Source organism: Pelophylax lessonae (assembly GCF_965119305.1).
Source record: "Pelophylax lessonae genome assembly, chromosome: 6".
In the NCBI taxonomy this organism is placed as follows: domain Eukaryota; kingdom Metazoa; phylum Chordata; class Amphibia; order Anura; family Ranidae; genus Pelophylax; species Pelophylax lessonae.
Genome location: NC_138773.1, coordinates 55,409,723 through 55,431,591, shown reverse-complemented (window position 1 = coordinate 55,431,591; position 21,869 = coordinate 55,409,723). Strand labels below are relative to the sequence as shown.

At 43.2% G+C, this 21,869-nt stretch overlaps 1 protein-coding gene across 4 annotated transcripts in view; it reads left to right on the top strand.

The window, feature by feature from the left end:
* Nucleotides 1-21,869, top strand: part of CACNA1H (calcium voltage-gated channel subunit alpha1 H) — a 742,004-nt gene that overhangs the window by 538,025 nt on the left and 182,110 nt on the right. For all 4 annotated transcript variants that reach the window (XM_082260602.1, XM_082260600.1, XM_082260601.1 and 1 more), the window contains exon 10: nucleotides 20,817-21,217. In XM_082260602.1, the coding sequence (XP_082116728.1) occupies nucleotides 20,817-21,217 (401 nt within the window). The remainder of the gene's footprint in view (nucleotides 1-20,816; nucleotides 21,218-21,869) is intronic.

Genomic DNA, 21,869 nt, shown 5'->3' with positions numbered 1-21,869 from the left:
ACTTAAAATCTGGCCTGTTAGTGTGCCTTGAGGACCAGAATTGAGAAACACTGCCTTTGACTCACACCTGTCCACTGACTCTTCCAACAGAAGGGGTGGCCCTCTCAGGTCAGGCCCAATGACACAGATCTGTACTCACCTTAAGCAGAATCAGATCCTCTCTGGTGTCTCCCTTCCAGACAGCTCTGCGGGACATCTGCATAGCTCCCAACTGTCCTTGATTTTGAAGGACTGTCCCTGATTTGAAACAAAGTTCCTCTGTCTCTCTTTCCTCCTCATTTGTCCCTCATTTTGGTCTGATCTTTATAGTTGTATATAAAATTCAATATGTATCTTTCAAAAAGTGTTTCCCAATGCTAAACCTTTCATTCCATTTCTAAATTGCTGCATTTACGAATTTGTACATTTTAAAAGCCAATATAAAGGAATAATAGTGATTAAAAAAACACTGGGTTTACCTAGTTATTTTTTTAATACTAATACTAATTAATACTTATAATTGTCCTTTAAGGGGGTGTGGCAAGAGACGTGTCCTATGCCTACATACTTTTGCTAATAGGTGTCCCTCGTTCCCATTTTAAAATGTTGGGAGGTATGCATCTGGGCTCAGCTCCTCTCTAACTCAGAGAGAAATGTAAATTTACCTGGCCATCTCTCTGGTAAGCAGAAAGACCCAAAAACTAGTGATCGACCAACATAGTTTTTTTTATTGCCGATACCGATGATTTGGTTATTGCATATCGGTATCGGCCGATATTTTCGTACATTAAAAAAAAATATTTTTTTAATTTTTTTACAGGTACTCTTGTGGAGGGATCTCCAAGACCCCAAACCCCTCCTCTGCACTTAAAAGCATTCAAAACGCCAAGTTTGGCTGTTTTGAATGCTGTAATTTTTTTTTAATTTGACGCAGAGTACCCGGAAGTGATGTCATGACTTCGGGGTTTTTGCATGGAGACCCGATCAGAGCCGAATGCGGCTTTGATCGGGTCTTCTGTTCGGCAGCTGTGCAGGCTGGTTGGTCGGGTCTCCCGGTGGGACGGGAGACCCGGGCGAGCTGCGGAAGGCGGCGGGAGGGGGGGGGGGTCCCTTCCCACTCCTCAGCTGCATCGGTTGTCATTACAAGACAGCCGACCGTCGGCTATGGACCTCGGTACCAGGGTGATGCCTCTACCTGAAGAGCTTCGGGACAGCACTTTCCCCAAAATTCGGCAATATTGGTCACCTTGGTGGCCGATTCTGATAAATCGGGGAAAGTGCAGATCGCCCCTCGATATATCAGCTTTGCCGATAATCGGTCAATCCCTACCAAAAACTATACTCTCTCTTCTAGCACCCACCTAGGAGGGTGCTACACTTGTGTATCGCATAGTAACTGGATTTGGAACTTGTTTAGACCGTCATATTTAGTTGTACTTTAAACCTGTAAGTTTATAGTTTGCAGAAATGGCTAAATGCATTGACAGGCCTTTATATTTGGCATGAACTGTACATGTACATTGATAGTTTTGGGTATTTATAATCCTTGCTTACCTTCTGTACACACTTGGAATTTAAAACTAAAACAATTGGTGTATATAAGAGCAATTTTTTTTTTCAGTTTAGGGATATAATAGGGAATGATTAGGCCCTCTGTCAAGTTTTCACCCCTCTACCTGTCCTCCTGACCATTGTCACCGAAGCGCAAAGTGATAACAATGCAAATTAACAAAAAAAAAAAAATCCTATAATAAAGCCCTACTCCAGGATGTACATTTTTTCCCAGTTCATCTCCTGAAGTTCTCCCACCATAGCTTTATCTAATACTTGCCTTCACTGAAGTCTTTAGGCCAGTAAAGTGACTCTGAAAGGTCCTCTGCTCCACCCCTTATAACCAGGCTGGGTGGTCTGTACATCAGTGCTGCTCTCTGTACTACCGTGTTTTCCCGAAAATAAGCCCTACCCTGAATATAAGACCTATCTCTGTTTTCTAGGATGGCTGCAATATAAGCCCTATCCCTAAAAAAAAAAAAAACCCTAGTTAAAATCCTTGGAAAATCTTGTAATCCACGCTGTAAAAGGATTATATAATGTTCAGCGTGTGTCTTTGTGTAACATTATTGTAAAAAATACCTTATTTACGGCGCTGTTGGGCGCTCATGTGACCCGCCACTGCTCTCCTCCTACTCCCGGCTGAGGTCAGCGGCCCATCCCTCGGAAGTGCTCGTAGCGGGGCTGACGTCAGCGGGGATCTCGGCATCTCCCTCGGCAGTACTCGTAGTGGGAAAGAAGAGCTCCGGCTGGTCATGTGGGCGCCCAGTGGCGCTGTGAATAAGGTATTTTCTACAGTGCTACATAAAGACACACACTGGACATTATATAATCCATTTACAGAGCAGATTAAATTATTTAACAATTTTTTGCCTGTCATGTTATTAGGGATGTTGGCAAAGCCCATCTAGACCCCAATATCAGAACAAACAAAATATCCAAATTATTTAACAAGGACTTTAACCAAAGTTTATTTTTGGGAATACGGAGATGCTGACTCCTGAGCAGACAGGGAGGGAGAGGTGGAGAGAAGACAGGGGGCAAATAAGACATCCCCAAAAATAAGCCCTAATGAATTTTTTGTAGTCTAAATTAATATAAGACCTGGTCTTATTTTTGGGGAAACACGGTAGAACATTGTGAATGAAGAGCCAACCTGGTAAACAGAGGACATCTTGTGGCTGAAAAGAGGTACTACGAGGGACAACTTTGAATCGAAGGTGAATATTACAGCCTTTCATCAACATTTTATTTATTTTTTTTTACATCTAGGGGACACTTATAACAACTACAACAAAAACTGGACTTCAACACTCACACATAACGCACATAAAAATTCCCCAAATGCACATAGCAAAATGTACTTTAAACATACAAGCTACAACATGAATGGGCCTTATGGGCCATACACAGTATAAGATTTTCTGAAGACTTTTTCCTTTAGATTTACCAAAACCATATAATATGAGGTCAAACCTAAACACTTTCAATTTGTATGCAATCTGGCAGGCCCTTGCACTACATAGAAAAGGTAAATCTGAAGGAAAAAGTCTTCAGAAAATCTTATAGTGTGTATCCAGCTTTAGACTCCGTCCTGCAAGTTTTACAACACGGTGTCAGTTAAAGAAGAAGATTATTAAGCATTAAGCTGAATTCTCTGACTTGACTTGGCTGGGCCTAATGTGCCTTATACAATAATGGCTAAAAGTAATAATCAGAGCCGAGAGTTACTCATTACCCTGCGCTGCAGCCGAGTGGAATCAAATCACGAGCAATGGGTTCATAGCATGGGAACATAAACACTTAAGTATAATTGCATACATTTGTGCTACATAAATAGCCGCTTGCTGATTTGAAGAAAAACGGCTCCATTAAACAGAGGCTGAGCTCTGATATTCCCCTGCCACTGGCGGGAGTGACAGCACGTCCCTCTCTTCGCGCTGAGGTTGGCTGTAAGAACGGTGTGTCCCTAACTGCTTGTCACCCCCACCGAGATATGCCATGATGTGTTATTTACAAGGCTCTTGTAATTTCACGAAACATTCACTGGAGCTCTACATGGCCTCACTTCCTGAACAGCATGATGACCAACATGAGGGTTGTCAGCCTTAAAGGGAACACATACCATTATTGTGTATGTTATAACCATCTTAGATACTTGCCATTCATATTTACTTTTCTAGCCAGCCCTGTTTCCTTTTCATGTATATATAAGACTAACTTTAACCACTTTAAGACCGGAAGGGTTTGCCCCCTTCCTGACCAGGCCCTATTTTGCGTTTCGTCGCTGCGTTATTTTAACAATACATTATTTGACAATTGTGCGGTCTTTCGACACAATACCCAAATAAAATTGATGTCCTTTTTTTCCCACAAATAGAGCTTTCTTTTTGTGGTATTTGATCACCTGTGCGATTTTTATTTTTTGCTCTATAAACAAAAAAAGAGCGACAATTTTGAAAAAAAAAACAATATTTTTCACATTCTGTTATATAACATTCTCAAAAAAAAAAACATTTTAGGCAAATTTGTTTTCTGCTGGTAAAGAAAATCGCAATAAGCGTATTTTCATTGGTTTGCGCAAAAGTTATCGTGTCTACTAACTACGGGAAAGATTTATGTAATTTTTATTGTTTTTTTTTTTTTTTTACTAGTAATGGCGGCGATCTGCGTTTTTTTGCGGGACTGCGACATTGCAACGGACAGATCGGACCCCTAACTGCCATTTTTTACACTTTTGGGGGTACCAGTGACATTACTATAGTAATCAGTGCTAAAAATATGCACTGTTACTGTAACAATGACATTGGCAGGGAAGGATTTAACCCTATGGGTGATCAAGGGGTTAAATGTGAGCCTAGGGGAGTGATTCTAACTGTGAGGGGCGTGGCTTGTAAAATGACCATAGAGACATGTGATCCTATATAGAAAGATCACATGAGCTGTGTGATCATTTCAGGGAGAAGAACGGTCAGCTGTGTTTACAATCGGACCCGCCTGACCCGTGCATAGGCTTCCCCGCTGCCGTCTCGGAGCGCGCGCGCTTGCCCCCTAGCTGCCATCAAGCGACCGACGTACCCCTACGCTGGTTTGCCTATACGAGTCACCCTGCAGCAGTATATATGCGGTAAGCGGTCGGCAGGTGGTTAAAGAGGAACTGAAGCAGACAGAGGGCAAATGACTAGTGACCAGAATTCTTTGTGGTCTCCCTGCAAATGAGCCTTTCCTCATTACAGATTTACCATGCCTTGTTCTGCACTGTGTCTCTGAGTGGAGGCAGAAATCCCTAGGCACACTCACATACCAGGAAGTCCACTGCTTTTTTTGAGGGGAAATTCCAGGCAGAGGGTTCTGGAGTTCTAGTGTACTGCTTAGACACAGTTAATATTCCTTATAACATAGCACTCTTTACGCTTTGCATTCAGGTCCACTTTAACTGTTTTGTTGAAAAAAAAAGGCCTGCTGTTAACAGAGCTCAATAGTTCAAGCTCAAATTTATACACAAAAATGAATTTGCTAAATCAGCCCTACATTCCATTACTGCCTGTTCTGTTGTATGGGGAATTAATTAGAGAGGGACAGCCTAAAAGCAAGCTGCTTCTCCTTTGCTCTCTTTAAAAAAATAAATAAATAAACACAATACTCTATGATGCTAGTGCCATGGATACATCCTGTATTCATTGTTTATTTGCTTCTCCGACATCTCTGTATCTTATATATGAAGAAAGCATTAAAGCAGAATTCCAGATGACAATAAACATTTTTGTATGGCAAAGAGAGGATAAATGATTCTTTATAAAAGGATGAACAAAATGTGAGCACCGATATTGTTCAGAAAATGTGCTGAATATACTTCTGAAGATATATTCTTAGGTGGAAAAACAGTTTAAAGCTCAACTCTAGGCTTAGATTCCAAAGTCGTTCCCCCCCCCCCCCCCCAACCTGCTTTAGCTCCCTAGCTTGTCCTAAACAGATATATCATTACACCATGAAGTGTCCATAGTGGACAGCTGGTAAAGTTATGATTCTATATAATCTAATCATTATCTTTTCCTAGGTGACAGCTGTTCAGCCTAATGTCTCTTGCTCTGCAAGTATCTATATATACGCCATGCTCTAGTGGTTCCTAACTTTGAATCTGTGGACCTCGGGCAGTTAGTAGACCAACAGCTGTCAATCCACATTGATCACGGCAGGGACAGATCAAATCAAAATGATGTACAAATACAAATTAGCATTTCTGTTTTGTATCTGGAAGTGCTAGAAGCAGGTAAATTATGATGATCAAAACTGACAGCCAATTATATCACTATATACACACAGTATCTAACAAAAGTGAGTACACCCTTCACATTTAAGAAAATACTTTATTATATCTTTTCATGTGACAACACTGAAGAAATGACACTTTGCTACAATGTAAAGTAGTGAGTGTACAGCTTGTAAAAAAGTGTAAACTTGCTGTCCCCTCAAAATAACTCAACACACAGCCATTAATGTCTAAACCGCTGGCAACCCCTAAGTAAAAATTTCCAAACTGGGGCCCAATTAGCCATTTTCCCTCCCCGGTGTCATGTGACTCGTTAGTGTTACAAGGTCTTAAGTGTGAATGGGGAGCAGGTGTGTTAGGATCTGAAAAAAAAGAATTGTTGCTCTACATAAAGACGGCCTAGGCTATAAGAAGGTTGCCAGGATCCTGAAACTGAGCTGCAGCATGGTGGCCAAGACCATACAGAGGTTTAACAGGACAGGTTCCACTCAGAACAGGCCTCGCCATGGTTGACCAAAGATGTTGAGTGCACGTCCTCAGTGTCATATTCAGTGTCATTTAAAGAAAATGCTGTGGGTCTTGGGATCATTTTTTTGTTAATATACTCAGTCATGAATGAGGTTATGTAACATAACAGCATACCTGGAAAGATTTACATCTGTGTGTACGGCTGAATTGTCTTCAACCACCTCCTTATGGAATTAGTTATCGTATTACACATTACTTAGCATGCATGCATTTACCATGAAAAAATATCTGAATCTGAATTAAATATTTCATAATGAGACAGTGATCATTAATTTTTTTTTTTTTTTTTTTTTTTTTTCCAAAAACATTTTATTAAGGAATAAAGCATACATAGCACAAAAGAACACAGCAATAAAGGGCAGGTAATGTGATCATTAATTTTTGATTCTATATTGGTCCATAGCTTCTTAGCTGTCCTTTTTAATTATATTAATAAAAAGATCCTTTACTGACAGGTGTGCACGGGAGAACATCTTTAATAAAACAGGAAATTGTTAAACACTTCAAATTAATGAAACATGAATAAAGACCCAGCAGTCATCCTATCATTAACAGCATAGATTAATAAAGCCCAGGGATATCTTTTTTAGGTCTGTTTCATGACACGTAACACGCACAATGCTGGTTGCTGCCGTCATCAGCTGCCAATCTGTGGCATTTGGAGAATGAAGATAAGGTAGGAAAAGAATGGGTTGTGTGACCTGTCGTCAGTTGTTCCCTCAGGAAACAAAACAGGTCAGTCCAATAAATTAAGATCAGACAAGACAAAAATCCTAATACAAGTGACCCCCCCCCCCCCATATGCAAAGTAAACATGTACCAATGTTGAGGGACAAGGGGTTCTTCCCCATCTCCACCTTCCCCAAAGAGGGGGTAAGGGGAATGAGGGGGTACTTATGTTGGAATCTGGAAGCCCCCTTTTTAATAAGTGGGTGACCATAAAGTTTCCTCCTCCCATTGGGAATGAGTACAGTGGTACATTAGTGCCCCTTGCCCATTCCCACAAAGGGAAAAAATCTGGAAGCCCCCTTTTTAATAAGTGGGTGACCATAAAGTTTCCTCCTCCCACTGGGAATGAGTACAGTGGTACATTAGTGCCCCTTGCCCATTCCCACAAAGGGAAAAAAACACAACCGGTTGAAAAAATCCTTTAATGGAATAAAACACCAACACATTACCAACTTTGAAAATAATGATTATTAATGTCCCCAGAAGTAAATCCACATCAGTCACGGTTCCCAGTAAGATAATCATCAGTCACAGCGTCCAGCGAGGTAATCCATGTAGATCACGATGACCCGACGATGTGTACATGCCGCACTCCTGCTGCTAAATGGCAGATTTCTGGCTGTGGTTTATTAAATAAACTTCCGGGAAACCACATCACTGATCATCCACCCAAATTCAGTCACCCTTAACTTAAAAGGTGATTGGATTTGGGTTCTGTGTTTTTACCCTTCTTAGACAGTTGTTACCAGAAAAAGTTTCCCTATTGGAAGATTTCACCTCAATACCTGTTCCAGTGGCAACTCAAAACTTTGGATTTCTTATTACTTTCCCTCCAAGTGACAGTGGGCATAAGGACAAAAGGAGAGGGCAACTGTCCCCAGCAAGGACACAGAGAACAATAAATGCCTGATAGACCTTCTAACCCCTTTCATACTTTATCCAAAAGTGAAAAAATGTGGCTTTGGATACACTTTAAAGTGGAGTTCCACCCAAAGGTGGAACTTCAGTTTATCTGATTTCAGAGGGGGTACCTGTTTTTGACAATTGCCCATCCCCACTTCCGGTGGACTAGGCCACGGCAAAATTTGTCACAAGTCCGACCCTCCTCCTACTCCTTCGCCCACCGCCACACCATTCAGAATGCCTAGTGCGCTTGGTGAGTGCACAGTAGGGAAGCCAGATTCCCTTACCGCCAATGGCGGCAGCAGCACCCGACAGCTGATGAAAACATCAGCTGGGGTGCGGACAATGCTGGATTCCAGGACAGGTAAGTGTCCTAATATTAAAAGTCAGCAGCTACAGTATGTGTAGCTGCTAACTTTTAATTTTTTTTTCTGGGGGCGGAACTCAACTTTTAAATTCAGAGTTATTAATATTTATAAGCCCAGCCAATCAGTGATGATTGCAGCCCAATTGTGTGAGCTGGGGAGGTGATAAATGTTTGGCTGGTCTTTTTAAAGCAGGGGTGCTTAACCCGTGGCCCGCAGAGCCCTCTGATGTGGTTTGTGACCTTAAACCAGGGAAGGGCGTGCCCATGCTCTGGGATGGCGGGTCCACAAGCCCAGATCACGATCAATGGTTTAAAGCCAAAGTGATGCCACTCTAGGTTTGAGTAAGAGTTTAATTCAGTGCAAAATATGTCACCTTTTAATGTTCCTGTCATACCTGTGATGTAATTTTAATTGTTCAATAAAGATACCAAGGAGTGCAGCAATATTCCATACTTGTACATTGTGAAAAGGGGAGTATAACTGCGCTAACTAATAGATAACAGCAGCAACTTAAATTGTGACAAACAAAGGTATAGATGTAAAGGGCTAAGTTGCGCTAATTTGTGCTATATCGACAAGCGATCATCAAACAAAAGCACAATGATTGATAAACACTCAAATGTCCTCAATGATGTCAAAACATGTTATCCAGATGACAGACACAGTCCAAACTCCAGAATTCCAGGGTCAGAGGAATAAATCAGCATTCATATATTCTCCTTACCAGAAAACGGAATAGAGTTCGCCCAAAAACTCAAATAAGTTAAATCGACCAGCCTCAGTTAGGTGTGCTCAGAATATCCTCTCATTAGCAGATGGCAATCATATGTGGGAGAAAAATATAGACTCCATAGCATAATACTGTTATATACTCATATGTCACCCTGAGAAGTGCACACCGTCACCAGAGCCAGATACCAGATATAGTGAAGCACCGACACCCTTGAGTCCCAAATGCTTACCAGATATTAGATGTTAGATGGTGAAACAAAGGAAAGAAGTGGCACACAAAAGACCTCTCCCAACACCGCTGCCTCTTACCGGATCCTAATGGGTTAAAGTCAAACAATCCCACGAACGATCCTCAGAGCAGATATCAATGGAATGATCACTCCTGAACTGACTCCAATAGTGTCTCCAAACCAGTGCAGTATGTAAAACAAAAGGCGCTAATAGTGTAATACCACCACACTTTATTGTAGAAACAAAAGACAGCAACTTACAAAAATAGAAGAGTCAAAGCAAGGATTGAAGTAAGCCGCCGGCCGGTCGGCTTCTCCGCCCGTCCTCTCCACTAGTGTCCGCACAAGCAGGTGACGTCAGCACGCCGCGACCAATACTTGTACATGTTACTGAATTTCACGCTCAATGGGTTGCGGATCCACCATCCCAGGGCATCAGAGTGCATAGAGCCAGTGCCGGCAGTGTAGGGAGCAGGTGGTCGTGGAGGGAGCAGGAGCCGCATAATCCGGTGCTTCCTCTGTAGCACCGGCTACTGTCCCAGGTGGAGTGATACCAAGTGCATTTCACCTTGGACATTTCTAGCAGCCTGGAGAGCAATGTCAGCAGAAACTGGAAAAGGAAAAGAATATCAGTGTATTAAACATCATATACTGTACATTGTGCTTTTTCAGTGAGCATATTGGCACCACTGAAAGAGTTAACAGCTATTAGGTGCACTTTCTGAAAGGGCACCAAAACTCCTGAATTGCACCACACCAGCAGGATATAATAGAAGTCTATGGCAAAGTGCAGCTAACTCACAGGAAAGCCACAGGTGCCTTGCGCCGCACCCACAGTGAACACAGTCTTATAGGGGACTCAGGACAGTAAGGGCTCATTTACATTTGCAGTTTGGGGGCCAGTAAAACCCCATAGTTGAAATGTATTTTTACCACATACCCCCAACCACTGATGTAGCACCAGGGGCCAAAATGGTGACCTCCCCCCATGCTCCAAGGCACCTATGTGGCCTCCCTGTCACATTCTGTTTTACACTTGGACAGGAGGGGCGGCATATATAGGAACCATATAGTTCATATTCCTATCGCACACCTTCCTGGTTTGTAGGCTCGTGTGTACTGGGTGCTGAAGCAATCACCAGTTGGCAACTGGATAAGTTACAAGTACATACATATTCGCCAGCACACCAAGGATCTTGCAAAAGCAGTCCAAAAAACGTTATTCAAGATACGATCACATCAAAAATGGTACAACGTTTCGGAGCCGCACAGGACCCCTTCGTCAGGCATGTGATCACATGCCTGACGAAGGGGTCCTGTGCGGCTCCGAAACGTTGCACCGTTTTTTGATGTGATCGTATCGTATATATAGGAACCAATCCTCTCTTTTTTTCCTCATGCAACCGCTGAAATAGACATCGAGTCCTTGTAAAAAGTAAACAAAGTCTGTATTCACACTTGTGTCATCCATGTCTTCTTTTTGTGATTGTGATTAAACAGTGGGTAAACATCCAACGAGGATTGGTCCCACAGAAAATCATATACCTGATTGCTGTCTTTGGCGGGAAGCAGAGTCCCAGGAGGAGGGTGACGGCTGTCTCTCCTCCTGTCAGCGTCAGGAAAGGTGTCCTTGGCGGTCAGCCTAGAGGACAGAAAGTTGAGCTGAGATGCAGAGAGGGATCCAGTGTGCTGTGGACCTAGTGGAGTTGCTGGGGCAGAAGTTTCCAGGAAAGCAGTGTCGTGAGTACTGTAAACTGCCCCGGGGTCTGCCTAGGATAGGGGACCACTCCAGAAGGTCAGAGGGATCCAGGAGCCAGCTAACTAGGATGAAGCCTAGAAAGGGGGTGCCAGAGTCTAAGCTCTGAAGAAAAGTGTGTGTGTCAAGAGGGTGTCGGTGCGGGCCCTGAAGTGTTAAGCGTTGCAGCAGATGTACACGTAGCTACCTCAAAGGAAAGTGTTAAAGGAGCTTCTACAAGGACTTTGTGCCACAGGAAAGTGACAGGAGTCAGCACAGTGCTAACAGACCGCAAGTCAGCGTTCATTAGCGCCAACCGGCGTTGACCGGCATTCAGCCAGCGTCAAGTCAGTGTCAGCAGGCATTTTTTTCAGTTGTCCTCCTAATATTGTGCATAGTTGAGTCAGAAGAGTATCCCACTCATCCCTTCTCCCATCCAAGTTCTCAATAAACCAAAAAACCCAAAGATACTGGACTGATTCTTGTCTCATTGCTCACACTTGGAGAATATGCAAATTGTGCTGCTGTTGCTAGCGGTAACCCTGGCAGACTTATATCCAGCAAAACAACTGGGAATCCTGCTACATGTTTTTTCTTACTTTTTAGCTGCATATTTTGTTTTGCATGCTTTCTGTCCAGCGCCATATTTTCTGTTGCCTTCCGCACTTAGACTCTCTGTAACTTCCTCCCTTTCTGTCAGTAATTGCAAAAATCTCGCGCATGGGCATTGTTTATTATCCAAGCTGACAAGTGCTGTACTTTCTCTCCTGTCTGCGGTGTTCCATGGTCTGTGGCTATGTTTACACCCCCTTGTGATCTAAATGTGGGGCATGACTCTTGCAGGATTGCAATGCAATGCCACAGAGAGTTAATGACATAGGGAACGGCATCTTCGGGATTTGACTTACGGCACACATGGCATGCCGTGAATCGCGGCAATTATGCGCATGCACTGGTGACTTCATTAAAGTGAACATCAGCACTATGTAAATTCTTTAGGAGTGAGTTAAATGGTGGAAAGTTAGAATGGAGAGTTTGCTACCACTTTAAACAAGGCCCTCCAGCAGCGTGCTGTCACCGCTGACAAGGCTTCCATCTTCACCTGGTCTTCCTTTCAGGTTCACAGGTTTCGCCCATCTGGTTGGTTAGAGCTCTGAAGGAACGGCATGGGTATGCCATACCTTTAGAGTGCATATGCCAGTGACATCACCTGCTTCTGCTCGCTGGAATAGCTCCTAAGCGGTGCACGTTTAGGAGATATTCATTTTAACCTACAGAAAGTAAGTTTTATTATAAGCTTACCTGTAGGTAAAAATAGAAAAAACAAGTTTACTACCGCTTTAATGATCTGAAAACCTACTTCTGCCTTGATGATAACATTAGAAAGTAACCTCCATTTAGGGAAGTGTGATAAATATACTCAAGAACCTTCTCAGCTCTCCTGCCTTAGGGACAGTCAAGATAGGACTAGAACCTTGACTACTAAAGTGCTAAAATAAATTACTAACATTCAGCAGAGACTGTGCAGGCACTGGGAAAGCCTTAGTAGTGTGCAGAAGCCAGGCCTTTATAAGATCGGGGTGTTTGGGATAGCTTGTGTTGCCTCATTTACAAAATTTTGGAAGCTCTACAGCAAGGATCCTCAAACTATGGCCCGCCAGATGTTCAGGAACTACAATTCCCATCAAGCCTTGTCATGTCTGTGAATGTCAGAGTTTTACAATGCCTCATGGGATGTGTAGTTCTGTAACAGCTGGAGGGCCGTAGTTTGAGGATCCATGCTCTACAGAATAAAATCTATTGCCACCATTCTAAAGTGACTTCAAGTTGTTATAAAGTAAGTGGACTGAGACATCCCTAATGTTCCCCATGAGGCCAGCTAAAGGCTATAGGTTTTATATACAGTATATATCTTGACTAGGGTACTAAAGATGGCTTGTAAAGATGGCTTGTCCCATTCCCCTCTGACCTATACCTTACCCTCCACCATTTCAGTAACCACTCGGACAACAAGCTAGAGTTAAAGCGGTTGTAAACCCGGAAAAAAAAAAAACCTGCAAGACAAAGGCATAATGAGCTAGTATGCATCGCATACTAGCTCATTATGTATTACTTACCTTAGAACGAAGCCCCGACACGGACCCCCGTACACCGCTGCGGGCTCCGCCATGATCCCTGGGCGTCTCTTCCGTGTTCGGCGGCTCCAGCACTGTGATTGGCCGGAGCCGCGATGACGTCACTCCCACGCATTTTCCGGCAAGGAAAACTGAAGGTCCCCCCGGATCTTTAGAGCGCATGCGCTGCTCGCGTGAGCGGCTGCATGCACTGCAAATATCTCCTAAACCGTGCCGGTTTAGGAGATATTAATTGTACCTACAGGTAAGCCTTATTATAGGCTTACCTGTAGTTAAAAGTGTCAAAAAGCGGGATACTACCGCTTTAATGGCATAAGCAGCCTTTTATTAACCAAAAAAAAAATAACATATAAAAACCTAACAATGTAAACACAGTATAACTGGAGCCTCAAGTTCCTAGTAGGCATCAATAAAAAGAAAGTACCTGCGACCTACCTAAAACCTCCAGCCTCAACCCCACCAGCTCAGAGATAACCACCTGCAGAAGATACCTCCATTAGAAGAAGGGAGCCGTACCTCAGATGGGTCCCTATAAAGTACCTTTTTGTGCCCACAGTAACCTACAAGGACTTTGCACCCTGCTGGCTGCACAACAACAAGCACCCAACAACCAGAAAATATAATCAACCCACAAGAAAAAAGGTTTAACACAAGAGGCGGGCGGGAGGGAAGTTTTCCCTGGCTAATCTTCCTTCCAACTAAAGACTCCCTACCACCCACTCCCACCTTATGACCACTCTCGTAGATCTCTCAAATCTTATTTGTTTTAGAACTCTAGCTACAAACCCCTTTAACCCTTTTGTTCATGTTTTCTTCCCGTTTTACTCTGGCCCTCCCTTTACTGAGTTTATGACGTGTTGGAAGATGGGGTCTGAGGTTTTCACGTGCATCCAAAATATCCATAATGGTTTTTTACCTTGCACTGGTGAGAGCAACCAGGCTGGAATCAACCTGGATAAATGGCTTCATGGGTAGGCTGTGTCTGTGCTATGCTATATTCCAGCAGATCTGGATAGACAGATGGCTTCTGGAACATAAACACATTATGTGCACGATTAGATCAATTATCATTAAATTGCTAATAAAGGCAACAAGTATAATCAATCAGTTTTTTGCTAATGCTGTACAGGAAGCACTGCAAACGTGGGATCTGTGTCAACACATTGCTGCTGCATCTGTAAAGCTGGCCATACACATTATATTCTGATTCCATAATCTCTGCACAATCTCTTTAAAGCCCACTCTTTGCAAAACACGCTATACTCATTGTACACTCTTTGTATAATCTCTTATAGGGTCACCTAAATGAAGTAATATGAAGATCCACCGGAACTATGCAGTCAGTGTAGATCCAATCAATCAGGTCCTTGCACTACATAGTTGTTTGTAGAATTAAATGAGATTGTACTCAGTAATCAGGTTGCAATGTGTATGGTCAGCTTAAAGTATTACTAAACCAACAACAGTAAAATCAGTCTGTATATGCAGCAAAGCATGCTTGTTATACTTACTGTGAAACATAAGGGGTTAATCCTCTGCATTGTGTAAAAAGGCTGTTTGATCCTGTCTTCTCTGATCCTCCCCTTCTTTTTGTGTTCCCAATTCATCTGCTGATAGTGCAGAGCATTGGAGTCACTCTGCACATACTCATTATGGTGTGTATTACTAGAGATTTTTTTTTAGGAGAGTGCATGTGATCAGCACAGGGCCATAGCAAAAAAAATCTCCTGCACTCAAAAGTGATGTGACGGCAGTGGATATTGCCTAGGATCTCTACAGACCTTGCTGCCCTCCAAAGGTCTGGGGACACCCAATGGAAAGTATGTGGAAAAAACTAAAAGAGGGCGCACCAACCTTGCGCATTGTAAGGTGCTTAGTAAACAATAAAGTGACCAGGTGCTTCTTCAAATATACATAAAATTAATATATATACATATCACACTGTCCACAGGTGTAAAAATAAAGAGGGTACTCAATAAAGTGCATATATTGAAGGAAAGTCCCAAGTGTAAACTTAGTAATAAAGTGCTTGATAGGTGTATCAATTCACTATGTGCTCAAAGACACCACCACCATTTAGCCACAAGATGGCCTCTCTCCTCAAATGAGTAAATAAGAAACAATATGTCCTTAATGGAGGTGAATCCGGACCACTGGATGCCACTTGCTGGGCTGCAAATGTTTCGGGCTCAGCACCAACGGGGGACATGAAAAAAAAAATTGGCAAGAGATCTAAGTGCTCACTGCAATACAACCCTTTATTTGGAAAATGTAAAAAATATCACTCCCATATTATAGTCTACTGACGAAGTCGTGATGCGCATGCTCTGCGCTGACGCTGCTCGTCTGTCTGAGTATCCGCCCCCTATACGCATGGCGTCATACGCGGGCGCGTCACGACTTCGTAAGTAGTCTACTGACGAAGTCGTGATGCGCATGCTCTGCACTGACGAAGTCGTGATGTGCAAGCGTATGACGCCACGCGTATAGGGGGCGGAGACTCCGATGGACGAGCAGCGTTCTTACAGCACGGCTCCTCATCTTGCATTGTATTGCCTGTACGGTCCGCACAAGCCTGATTGTGCTATAATATAGGAGTGATATTTTTTACATTTGAATAAAGGGATGTATTGCAGTGAGCACTTAGATCTCTTGCCAGTTTTTTTCATGTCCCCCGTTGGTGCTGAGCCCGAGACATTTGCAGCCCAGCAAGTGGCATCCAGTGGTCCGGATTCACCTCCATTAAGGACATATTGTTTCTTATTTACTCATTTGAGGTGAGAGGCCATCTTGTGGCTAAATGGTGGTGGTGTCTTTGAGCATTGTGAATTGATACACCTATCAAGCACTTTCTTACTAAATTTACACTTGGGACTTTCCTGGATTGGACTTGAATATATATATATTTTATATGCACTTTATTGAGTACCCTCCTTACTTTTACACCTGTGGAAGTGTGATATGTATATATATTAATTTTATGTATATTTGAAGAAGCACCTGGTCACTTTATTGTTTATTAAGCACCTTACATTGATACTTTTATATTTTATACATCTATTTACTTCTTTCAGTGAGGAAGTTTTTTGTATGGTAGCTCTATATCATATATGGTTTACACAGTCAGTTGTTAAATTTGCACTTTTCACCTATCCTTGAATCGTGCTTATGCACTGTGTCACTTTATATTTATTGAGTTGGTAATTGCGCTGATTTCTTCATGTTTGCACAACCTTGCGTATTATCCAAGTGGTGTTATTGGTATTATAAGTAAGGATATATATTAACAAACAAGTAGGTCAAAAAAACATTTTGAAATCCACAATAGACACACAAAGCGACCAGGTCCCTGGGACTGTGTCCAGCATGCCGGAGGACCTTCCAGATGGCTGACACATTTAGAGGGGAGATCCCCTCTTCCTCAAAGCCAAACCAGCACTGCCCAGACAGAGGGTCAGGGGTCATGCAGCCTGCTAGGACAGTCAGAAGAGAAGGAAAACTCCTCCTACAAGCTTTGACCAGATGCTGATACAAGTCATAATACTGCTATATACTGCTGATGAGAAAAGGTATTTAGCAGTTTATTTTTACTAAAATAATTGCATTTTCATATTCTGTGTTTATGAATAAAGTATGAGGGAGTGGAAAAGGCAGGGAACATAGGACCATTTTGGGAGGTCTTGAGGACAATGTAGAGCAATTTATAAAGAATGCAGGAGGCACAGGAGCAGTGCATGGAGTTCAGAGGAGGATGCAAGGATGCAGGTGACACAGAACAGCGCGAGAGGCCAGAGAAGAATGCAGGAGACATAGGCGCAATGCATGGAGGTCTAAGGAGTTTAAAGGGGGAACAGAACAGTGCATAAAGGACAGTACAGAATGCAGGAAGCATAAGGGCAGTGCATGGAGGTTATAGGAGAATGCAAGACGCACAGGAGTAGGGCAGGCAGGTCAAGAGAGGATGCAGGAGGTACATAACAGTGCAGGAAAGTCAGAAGAAATTGCAGGCACATGAGCAGTGCAGTATGCAGATGGCACAGGAGCAGTGCAGGGAGGCCAGAGAAGAAATATGCAAATGGCAGAGAAGCAGTGCAGGGAGGTCAGAGAAGAAAAATGCAGATGGCACAGGAGCAGTACAGAGAGATCCGAGAAGAAATATGCAGATGACACAGGGGCAGTGCAGGGAGGTCAGAGAAGAAATATGTAGATGGTACAAGAGCGATGCAGGGAGGTCAGAGAAGGAAAATGCAAATGGCACAGGATCAGTGCAGGGAGGTCAAAGAAAAAAAATGCAGATGGCAGAAGAGCAGTGCAGGAAGGTCAGAGAAGAAAATAGGCTGCACTGATAGGCAGCACTGATGGTTACTGATGGGCGGCACTGATGGGTGGCACTCATGGGCACTGATAGGCGGCACTGATAGGCATCACTGATAGGCACTGATTGGTAGCACTGGTGGGCAGAGATTCGCAGCACTGGTGGGCACTGTTGGGGCTGCACTGGTAACCAGGACACTGATGATCAGTTCCCTGATTGTCAGTGCAGATGTCCCCCTTGTGAATTTGCCATTTTTCTGCCCGCCTCTCCTCACAACCTGTCAGTGTGAGGGGAGGATTACCGATTACCGGCAAATCCTGTTTACATCAGTGATCAGCTGTGATTGGACACAGCTGATTGTGTGATAAAGAGCCCCTGTGATTGGCTTTTTGCCCCGATCTGTGATCAGCTGCACCCGAAGGACGTAGCGATCACAGATCACTGCCGATGCACCACACAGGGGGCGCACAGGCAGCACAAGCACAGGAGGACGTCATATGAAAGCCCAGAGCCGCTTTTCAAAGCATGTCGCTTCAAAGGGTTTAAGAATCCAGCAACACTTAGATGATCTGGGCATACAAAATGGCTGCCCTCATGTAAACTTTAGTATGTTTCAGGATGTGCTAACATACACAGATGCATAATTGATTCATCCAGAAGCTTGGTAATATCAAAACCAAACAAATATCAAAGTAGTTCTTAGCCAGATTCTGCATTGCAGTGTTTATCCCTGAAATATTTCCTCCTGGGGAATGATGGCACCTATAAACCAATGTTCAGACTTCTTCACTGACGGAACACATGTTTAGATGAAAGCTGGAAAACGACTTGCATGCCTATAGCTAATTTTACAGAGGCAGCGGTTGTGTAAGCAAAGATTTTTGATGCTTCTCAAACATTCAGAGCAGGCATTTGCTTTCTCCTAGTCGGGGATTAGATTTGACTTGGGCCTTTAGGAGTAAATAAGCTTGTGAGCTGCCAGGTTGTTTGATATTCAGCAAATAAATAAAGACATCAGTGTGTACTGAATACTGCTTATTACTACTAGCTGTCATTTTGTGACTGAATTATGCTCAGCTGTCTACTTCCAATTTTAGGCAACTGGGATTGTGTAGGGCAACCTTTCTCAACCCCCAGGAAAGAACCCCAAAAATAATTTTCAGATCTTAAGGAATCCCTGCTAAAAAAATTAATTGAGGGTCATTGGGAAAAGTCCCCAACAGGAAAAATGTCCTCCTTACAGTGGGTGTCAGAAGGCCACCCTTACAGACAGCTATAAAAGACCATTAGTATCATGCTTCTGGATTTGCCACGTGGTGATAGATCCCGAACTATGCAGACATCATTATATGGGAGGTCAATCAGCCACAGCTCAAGGAACTACTAGCAACCTCTGGAGGAACCCTAGGGTTTCATAGAACCTTGGTTAAGAATAGCTGATGTAGGGTTTTCTGGGCCAATTTTTGCCCTAGAAAAACAATTAGCTAAGGCGTGCATGCTCTGTGCCTGTATGTAGAATGCTGCTAATTAAAATTCATATTTGTTTTAAACCTTTTGCGATTATAGATGCTAGATGTGGCAAAGTTAACAACTGGTCAGGGTAATCTGGCCTTCGGTACTAACCACCAGGTTTTAGTTATTTACTGGACCCCAAAACAGAGATCTGCGTGGAGGCAGGGTTATTGTTCGAAGGCGAATTTTGGAAAGATTGCAGAGATCTCTGGTTTCTAACATTAAGTATCAACCGCTATCTCACAGGACTTATACTTACTTACATCTGTGAGCATAATACACTATAATGAGCAATCATTTTTTCTCAGTTTTTTTTTTTTTTTCCGGGGTTTCTCATCACTGACCTCTGATACATATTTCCTTAACTCGGCAATTTAATAGGCAAACAAAATGTAGGTACATGGGGCTAGAATACTATAGGTCTTAAAGTGACACTAGACTGACCTATTGTATAAAATAAAATAAATACCATACTGTATGTCTGATATTTAAGTAGAATGTAGCTTCTGTCTCTCTCTTCCTTTGTTTAGTTTTCCCAAATGAAAGCTATTGCTATTCTCAGGATTTCTTGTTCCTGGGTGACAACATTCGTTCCACATGCCCCCCTTGTGTATGTGAATGTAGCTACTGCTCGCCCCTGAGATGGACTACACATCTTTGTGCAGACTCCTTCTGCTCTAAGAGTACTGTAATACACATAGAGCAGAGCATATGACCAGAAATAATGGCACTGCTTGCTGTACACTAGAAGCAGCTAGGTGCATCAGTGGAGGATAAGGAGCGTGCACAAGACAAAAACCCTGAAAACAACAATAGAGGCTTAAAGGAGAATAGCTTGTTTGGCTGTACTTCTCCTGTGGCTCACAGGAGTGCAGTTCGTTCTGCACTCCTGGTACCCGTTTTCAGCTGACAGCCGGCTGAAGTCCACTGTCAGCTGACGTCACAGAGCTGGTCCAGGCTGGGGAAAAATCACAGCTATATGGTCGGGATCTATCCAGGAGCCTGGCCTGACAGGTGGCTCAGCCTCTCAGCAAGCTGCTAAGAGCCTGAGCCAGCCACTCCCACCCCCTCCACAGCTTAGCGCTCTAGTGAGCACAGGGAGGAGGGGGGGGGGGCAGAGCAGATAATGGTGGCTGACCGTCACCAGCTCTCTGCTCAGAGCAGCAGGGAGAACCAAATGATCAGAGGTGTTTGATCGCTCGGTTCTCAGTCTTAGAGCCAGCAGGGGACAGATGCTGCATCCACCTACGCTAGCATTATTCCAAAAAAGAAAAACTTCTCCCTATGGTATACATTTTGATATTCCTTGACATTTATTTTGACGTCCATTGACATGCATGCAGAATGTTATGGTGTAAATAGGACACAATTGAATTACTGTTTTTCAGATGTCCTTCCATTGATCTGCATTTTACAGCTGTGCTAAAGCACAGATCAACCCACTGGTGTGAATTGGCCCTTACTGCTGTTCAGAGGGTCTGGGCTTTAGCAAAATGGCAGCCTCCAGTAAGAAGAAGCAGGAGCAATGCTGGAGGCAATTGACAGCTCACACTAATGTTGGTAGCATAATTATTAATGGGGAATGTATGTTCCTTGCTGAAGAACATTCTTTTTTATCAAGTTGTTATAAGTAAAGTTATACTTAGGGTATTTATTTCATTTGTGTGTTTGGGAAGGGTTGTAGCTAAGTGACCCATTTATTTTGCCCTGCATGGGTATACTGTATGAAATAGTCACTTTAGGCACTTCATGTGCTTAATCCTGTTGCTCTTTGGTTTCATGTAGGACATCCTGTCACCATTCTCATCTATTTTGCTTTGCTCTTTCAGGGCTGTGCAGAAGTTCCAGCAAATTATCTAATCTCAGTGTCCCCTGCTCCTTGCCAAGCCCTCAGCCCAGCCAGATCATCTGTGAGCTTCAGAACTGCACCTACTGTGCCAGCCTTCTGGAGAACCCCGAACTGGAGCTCAGTGACTCAGAAAGCTGCGAATCTGACTCGAATTGTGTGTATGAGTTTACGCAGGACCTTCGGCATGGAGACCAAAGAGACCAGATACAGAAGAGGAGGAAGAACAAGAAGAAAGAGAAAGAGGTCAACAAGATCTGCAAGCTCTGGGAGGAGTTCACCAATCGGCTGAAGAGGATTGTGGAGAGCAAGTACTTCAACCGAGGCATCATGATCGCCATCTTGATTAACACTCTCAGCATGGGAATTGAGTATCATGAGCAGGTGGGTGACAATTATGCGGATGTATTCATTTTTTAAAAGTAGGCTGCAGACAAACATGAACATATTGTATTGATGCCACTCAGAGAACACAACATAGCTCCATAAGTGTGGAATTTCATTGTGGCAATTTTCCTGTGGGGCTAATTGCCCAGATCACTAAATCCCGTTAGTTGCTGGTGTCTTCATGTGCATCTTCTTGCAACTGGAGGTTGTAAAAGAAATGCTAAGTGTTTTGCCTCAGAACCATCCTTAGTCTTCATGTGGCAATAAACTGTAGCCCAGGGGTGTAATAACAAATCATAGGGCCCTATAACAAGATTTGGATGACCACCCCCCCCCTCAGGCTAACTCACTATGTAGCAGCCTGTAGAGTTAACTGTGACAATACACATAAGATTGTAATTGATATCCACATAAATTATGCAGTTTTCCTTAATAGACTTCTGATGGGCACTCTCCTACTCCAGGCCCCATAGTAGCATCCCAATTTGCTCTGAATCAGCAGGAGGTATGTTCACAGATCTCTTGCTGATTGGACCAAAGAGTGCCCATGGGAAAAGAGCCTAGGACAGTCACCACTGCATATACAACTTAAAACATGTGGTCTGGTGCCCCCAGTGGTGCACCTCTATCCCTAATATATCTATAGAAA